Source organism: Oreochromis aureus, linkage group 11 (assembly GCF_013358895.1).
Source record: "Oreochromis aureus strain Israel breed Guangdong linkage group 11, ZZ_aureus, whole genome shotgun sequence".
NCBI lineage: Eukaryota > Metazoa > Chordata > Actinopteri > Cichliformes > Cichlidae > Oreochromis > Oreochromis aureus.
Window position 1 is genome coordinate 1,805,404 of NC_052952.1, and position 7,624 is coordinate 1,813,027.

At 42.0% G+C, this 7,624-nt stretch overlaps 1 protein-coding gene across 1 annotated transcript in view; it reads right to left on the reverse strand.

Moving 5' to 3' along the window:
• Positions 1 to 5,914, reverse strand: part of LOC116318451 (glycerol-3-phosphate dehydrogenase 1-like protein) — a 17,281-nt gene extending 11,367 nt beyond the window's left edge. Inside the window, exons 1-3 of the mRNA XM_031737457.2 lie at positions 5,658 to 5,914; positions 3,704 to 3,881; positions 2,975 to 3,115 (exon numbers count right to left, since the gene is read on the reverse strand). Of these exons, the coding sequence (XP_031593317.1) occupies positions 2,975 to 3,115; positions 3,704 to 3,881; positions 5,658 to 5,701 (363 nt within the window). The 5' untranslated portion in view covers positions 5,702 to 5,914. The remainder of the gene's footprint in view (positions 1 to 2,974; positions 3,116 to 3,703; positions 3,882 to 5,657) is intronic.
• Positions 5,915 to 7,624: the final 1,710 nt, after the last annotated feature.

Consider the following 7,624-nt stretch of genomic DNA (forward strand, 5'->3'; position numbering starts at 1 on the left):
CTCATTTCTCTGTACTTTCTCCAAATCTGATAATTGCTGGTGACTTCAATATTCATATGGACAATGATAAAATCCCTCTTTCCAGAGATTTTACCTCCTGTCTGGAAAGTTTTGGGCTTCTACAGTACATAAAATTTCCTACCCATTCCAAAGGTCATATCCTGGATTTGGTCTGTTGTTCTGGCATTACCCCCACCCATTGTAAAGCCACATTGTTTCCTCAGTCTGATCATATGTTTATTTCTTTTGATGCAAACATAACCGCTTCCAAAACCTGTATCTCTCGTAATATCACTTTTAGGAAAATTAGTAATATCAACCCAGCTGTTTTTTCATCTGCCGTCCATGATCTTCCATCTATCCACTGCTCCTCAACCCCACATGAACTCGTTTGTCATTATAATGTCAACCTTCATAACCTTCTCAACATATTTGCTCCCCTTAAACATCGAACTGTGTCATTTTCCCGTTCAGCTCCATGGATCACCTCCGACCTCGTCACCTTAAAGCTAAAGGGACGCCAACTCGAACGTCTATTCAAGAAAACCGGACTTACTGTACATAAAGAAATGCACAATGATCATGTTTTGTTTTATAAGGACTGCATTGCCTCAGCCAAATCTGCTTACTACTCTGGTTTAATTAGTTCTAATGAAGGTAACTCCAGGTCCCTCTATTCATTGTTCAGTAAAATTACAAAACCTCCAGACACATTCCCTCCCACATGTATTCTGTTGATTTTTGCAACTCTCTTATCTCTTTTTCACTTGTAAAATCTCAGACATTCACCGTCAACTTAACTCTTTAGGAGCTCCTGACTCTGAAGTAGATTTCCTGGTTCGTCCATTGTCTTCCTGTCAGTTATTCTCAAGCTTTACTCTTCCCTCCATAACTGACGTATCTAATCTCATTAAAAAATCTAAGTCATCCACCTGTCAACTTGACCCTCTCCCTACTGTGTTAGTTAAAGCCTGTCTTCCCTCGTTAGCACCTCTTATAACCAATATTATTCATTCCTCCCTGAACACTGGAATTGTTCCTGAAGCACTGAAAAAGGCTTCTGTTATCCCAATTCTCAAAAAGCCTGGTGCAGACCCCAATAACTTTGATAATCTTAGCCCTATATCAAATCTCCCTTCATTTCAAAAATCCTTGAGAAAGTTGTGCCGCCCAGCTTCATTCACATCTCAATGACCATAATCTCTATGAGCAATTACAATCTGGTTTCCGCCCCAATCATAGCACAGAAACTGCTCTGTTAAAAATTACCAATGACCTTCTGATGGCAGCTGATTCTGGTCTCCTATCCATTCTCATCCTTCTTGATCTTAGTGCGGCGTTTGATACCATTTCTCACAATATTCTCCTGAACCGGTTAGCTTCCATTGGTATTAGTCACACCCCTTGCCTGGTTTACCTCCTATCTCTCAGACCGCACTCAGTTTATCCAATTTAAATCCCATTCTTCTACTCTCTTTCCTGTTTCTGCTGGTGTGCCCCAGGGTTCAGTATTAGGGCCTCTTCTATTCATTATCTATATGCTCCCTCTTGGTTATATATTCAAAATATAATATAAATTTTCACTGTTATGCCGATGACACCCAGCTCTACCTTTCTTCTAAACCCAATTCATCCCTCCCACCTACCTCCCTTTCAGACTGTCTTATTGAGATTAGATCCTGGTTCTCCTCCAATTTCCTCAAACTTAACAGTAATAAAACTGAAGTTTTACTTGTTGGTACACCATCTATCTTAACCAAATCCCACAGTTTCTCCATTAACATTGAAAACTCTCCCACCCTTCCCTCCCTCAGGTTAAGAGTCTGGGTGTCATACTTGATAATACTCTTTCATTCCAGTCTCACATTAATTACATAACCCGGTCTGCTTACTTCCATTTACGTAATATTAACCGACTCCGTCCCTTCCTTACCCCCATGCTGCTGCCATCCTTGTCCATAGTCTTATTACATCCCGTATTGATTACTGTAATTCCCTCCTATTTGGTCTCCCTAAACGGTCCCTCCATAAACTCCAACTTCTTCAAAATTCTGCAGCTCGGGTCATAACCCGTACTCCGTTAAGTGCTCATATTACCCCAGTTCTTCAGCAGCTTCACTGGTTGCCCATAGAAGCCAGGATAAATTTTAAAATCTTACTTCTTACATACAAGTGTATCCATAAATCTGCTCCTTCATATTTGTGTGACCTGCTCCATATCACCACTGTTTCCCGCTCTCTCAGATCATCATCTGCTATTCAACTTACTGTTCCGTCCTCACACCTTATTACTATGGGGAACAGAGCTTTCAGTCGCTCTGCTCCCCGGCTCTGGAACTCTCTTCCTCCTGCACTAAGAAATATTGACTCCCTCTCCGTATTTAAGTCACAGCTCAAAACACATCTGTTTAAACTGGCTTATTCGCTTTAATGCTGATTTTATCTGTTGTCACGCTGTTTTGTCATTTTAACTTATTTTATGTATATTATGACTACTGTTCCATTTATTAATTGTATTTTTGTAAGGTGACCTTGGGTTTCTGAAAGGCGCCCTCAAATAAAATGTATTATTATTATTATCTTTCGATCACAAAATGAATACTGCACACCGCCTGATCCCTGGCTACTCCAGTCTGTACGCCAAATATCCTCAGACATGATGCTGCCCTTCACTGTGTTTTATAAATGGCTGGAGACATTTGATGTTGTGCCTCTCCTGACTGTCTCCATACATACTGGCAATATGAACCAAAAACAATCAAACAGCTTTATGTGACTGCTTATCCTGATCATTAGGGATCCTGTTAGGGTAAATAAATCCACGTAACAAAGATACTCCGGGCATGTTCAACTGAGTTTGTATACAGGGCTCAGATCCTGTGTCAGGTCTCTGTTCCTCTGCTCTTCAGGCTGTGGAAAGTGGAAAGCAGCAGTGGAGTATGAGATAGTGAGATGGTGAAATGGGCATTATTACCTTTATGAGTGTGATTCCTCGAGCTCTGGTAGAGACACAGCCCAACATTTCATCACAGAGTTTCCTAATGAACTGATGAGGGACCACAAACACCAGCAGGTCAGCTCCCATAGCAGCATCAGAGAGCTTTGGTACAGCCACCTATGGAGAAAACAGAAGCGGCATTCAATTCAAAACTGAGTAGGCTTGGAATAATCCTGTGAGTTTGGGTGATTTCACCACCATACTGTGTTACAGACTTCCACCATATTGCCAGAAATATTCACTCGTCTGCCTTCAAACATAAATGAACTGGGGTGACATCCCAGTCTTAATCCATAGGTTTAAGAAGGGTTTCCACAAGGTTTCGCAGTGTTAATAGAAGTGCATTTGTGAAGTCAAACACTGATGGCCTGGCTCACAGTCTCTGCTCTAATTTATATCAAAGGTGTCAGATTGAGGTGAGGACTCTGTGCAGCCCAGTCAAGTTCTTCCACACCAAAGTCTCTTAACCATGTCTTTATGGACATTGCTTTGTGCACTGGTGCACAGTCATTTTGGAACAGGCAGGGGTCATCCCCAAACTGTTCCCATAAAGTTGGAAGCATGAAATTATTGTTATTGTTAATTATTGGAACATCTGAATTCAATGCCTTGGGTGAGTGAATACTTTTGAAAATATAGTGCAGCCTTAGCGCTCTGCAGAGTTCAGTGAGCTCAGTAAAATAAAGACATCCTAGTATTTCTTACCACATTCTCTGGTAGTTTGTATCCAGGAAGGTACTTAACATTTTCATGCTCAGTGTTGATGATGTCACTAAGCTTCCTGCCATTAATATTTTCTTCAAACACCCACATCTTCACAGTGGTAGCAATATGCTGCAATGTCCTGGCATTATTTCCTACAATCCTGGCAATGGCAGAGCCCCTGCAACGAAGACAAAGACACAGAGATCAGCAAATATTTCAAGATGTTTCGAGGCATTGATCAATTAATCATTCAGCCAGCTAATCAACTGGACCATCCTAAAATACTTCATTAGCTTCATTCTTGTGAATTTTTTGAGTGGAAGAGAGTTGATTAAGTATATGAATGTTTAAGAAGGTGTGCTGGTGTTCTTGTCCAGGAACATTATCCTACTGTTGCTTCATGTAAACAAAACAGAGTTTGATGGAGGACCGGTGTTACACAGGTGAAAACACGGACTAATAGAGTCCAGAGATGACAAAGGGAAGCTTATTGTTCACTAAACACTACGCTGATGGGCTGTAACAAGCTCACTTATTTTATAGCAGATTCTGCTTTACTGGATAATAAATGCCTTTTAAGATTTATGGGGAAAAATAAAATAACAAAATAAAACTCTGCTTTTGTTTCCCAGTGTAAGCACTTGTAATCTGACCTAACATCAGTCTACTCTGATAGATGCTGGCTCTCTGACAGCCATAGCTGAGTTAATAAGCCCACTTTTACTGTTTTTACCATGTTACATTTCAATTAAAAAAAACCTTCAGTATTTGACATTTTTTATCCCCAAGTGAAATGAAAAACTCTGGTCATGCGTGGTGAGTGTAGCCTGTCAGTGGAGTCATAACCAGTCTGGGAACTATAATACTCGGGTACAAGTCCGATCAGCAGGCTTCATTAAACATGTTTGTTTTGGAAGAAAACATTGTTTTGTAATGTTACCTGTAGTCATATTGACATGGACATGCATTTAGCCTTCTATGAACTGGTGACTGTGACATTTTGTTTTATTCAGTCTTTAATCACATCAAACTTTGAGACACTTCTAGACACTGAAGCTCCATTTACGACACAGATCAGTTCCAAGCCTGAACTTATTATGGCGCGTGTTTCATGTGGAAATAAACAACACACACTTACACCCTACAGGAAACAAATAAAACAAACCTGGTTCTTAAATAGACTTTTAGTCTGTTTCCATCCTGACTGATGTCCATCACTCCTTCCCTCTGCGCTTATGAAAGATTTGGCACATTTTTTTTTTATTTCTTTGTTTGTTTGTGGGGTGCTTGCAACATAATGCCACAGTTTATTGAGCAGGCAGCTTCCCATTTTAAATTGTGACAATCACCAGTTAACTTCTGCGCATATTTTAAACTAGCGACGGGTGTTGAACAGGTGAAAGAGTGAACCGGATGCAGGTAAGCTCGAGATTCCTTCACTCAGCTGGTGTCAGGCTTGTGATTTATTTCGCCGAACCACATTATTATGGTTTGGCGACATAAAAAATTTAAATTAAGATTTTTTTGCTGAGCATATTTCTGTTTGAAGATAATATTGACACATATATGGATTTCCATTAACTACAGACAGCAACTTTTGTTTTCAGCGAGCCCTGTATCATATGTGAAACCGCATGATGCAGGCAGACAGAGGAGATAGCTGTTGGAAAAAGGCAAATTTGCGGATGCGTCATCTGAAACACGCAACGTATAAATTAACATCACCAGTTAATTTGAAAAGCAATTAACCAGGAACGCAGCCAGGAAAGCGCTGGTGTTTACGCTGAAGTGTGTTCCAGCTCCTCGCAGCTGACTCCAGGAGGACGCTGACAAACCCACGTAGGGATTAACTACACCGCGAACACTCCACACACTGACAGATACAACAATCTGGTTGCAGCACCACAGCTCGTCTGGCAACAACGTCAGCAGCATCATCATCATAAGAGCTTACCAGTTTCCAGACCCGACTATGCACACTTTGAGTGGAGAGGCCATGGGAGCCGCTTCCTGCTCGTGATGGTCCGTTTGAAGCTGAAGCTCCGGCGCACGTGCCCCGTCAATGAAAAGTCACGTGACTCAGGGGTCTGCCAGCAGGCTTAACTGGATAGCAGAAGCACTCAGTTATCTGTCCAGGTCCGCTAATGCGCAAAATACACACATACTCATGCAATAGAGTTTAAAGGGTATATGTTACATCCTGGCACAATAGCGCCACCCAGTGTCAAATGTCGCCCTGCACCCACTAGGATTAGCAAGGGATTGTGGGTAATGCTCAGGGGCTGCATCCTTCGGAGGCCGCATGTGAAGGTTGATTACGTCACAGCGAGGATCCTCCAAATGCGTCCTCCCTTTCCCGGATTTGAAGAAGGGGTCGCGTAAACCCTTCGTGACTATCCCAGGATTCATAGCGCGGCGGTAGCGGTGGATAGTTTTCTCGCGGCGGACGTCTTAAGCGAGGCGGCCGAAGAGTAAAGTTTTAAAGCAAGGACTGAGTTTCATATCACTTATTTATGTAGCGATACAAACGTTACAATAAGGAAGAACATGAAAACATTACTTTTGGTTAAATGTCGGCAAAGTTATGTGACATTAGTGATTTCAATACTTACAGTGTCGGACCAAACGGACTTCACTCGTTAAGTTGCTGAACGGTGGTTTATTCATAGGAGTCAAACATGTGGCCACTGTACCGACTGGGATCGCAGCTTATTTAGTACTCCCAATAACACAAACAGTACATACTCCTTCTCTTGTGCTGTGTATAAACCTGAGCCCGTCACCTGTCTGTCTGCACTGTTCTCTTTCTTTCTCTAAATGTTAAATAAAAGTATGAACATGTATTTAAAGGTTAAACTGTTTGAACCCCGCAGCTTATAACACGTTTGATGTCCATGTGTCCAGAGTCAGGGCAGTCTCTAGGGGAGAGCTGATGAGAAGCTTAATGCATGTAAGTATCAGCACCAGAGTGTACCTGAAAGTGAATGTCAGTGTTTCTTTTATTCAGTTATATGAAACATGCAGTATTTTTGCATTAATAGTGCTGCTGTGTTTGTTGCATATTATTGTTTTACAGGGAGTGCAGAATTATTAAGCAAATGAGTATTTTGTCCACATCATCCTCTTCATGCATGTTGTCTTACTCCAAGCTGTATAGGCTCGAAAGCCTACTACCAATTAAGCATATTAGGTGATGTGCATCTCTGTAATGAGAAGGGGTGTGGTCTAATGACATCAACACCCTATATCAGGTGTGCATAATTATTAGGCAACTTCCTTTCCTTTGGCAAAATGGGTCAAAAGAAGGACTTGACAGGCTCAGAAAAGTCAAAAATAGTGAGATATCTTGCAGAGGGATGCAGCAGTCTTAAAATTGCAAAGCTTCTGAAGCGTGATCATCGAACAATCAAGCGTTTCATTCAAAATAGTCAACAGGGTCGCAAGAAGCGTGTGGAAAAACCAAGGCGCAAAATAACTGCCCATGAACTGAGAAAAGTCAAGCGTGCAGCTGCCAAGATGCCACTTGCCACCAGTTTGGCCATATTTCAGAGCTGCAACATCACTGAGTGCCCAAAAGCACAAGGTGTGCAATACTCAGAGACATGGCCAAGGTAAGAAAGGCTGAAAGACGACCACCACTGAACAAGACACACAAGCTGAAACGTCAAGACTGGGCCAAGAAATATCTCAAGACTGATTTTTCTAAGGTTTTATGGACTGATGAAATGAGAGTGAGTCTTGATGGGCCAGATGGATGGGCCCGTGGCTGGATTGGTAAAGGGCAGAGAGCTCCAGTCCCACTCAGGCGCCAGCAAGGTGGAGGTGAAGTACTGGTTTGGGCTGGTATCATCAAAGATGAGCTTGTGGGGCCTTTTCGGGTTGAGGATGGAGTCAAGCTCAACTCCCAGTCCTACTGCCAGT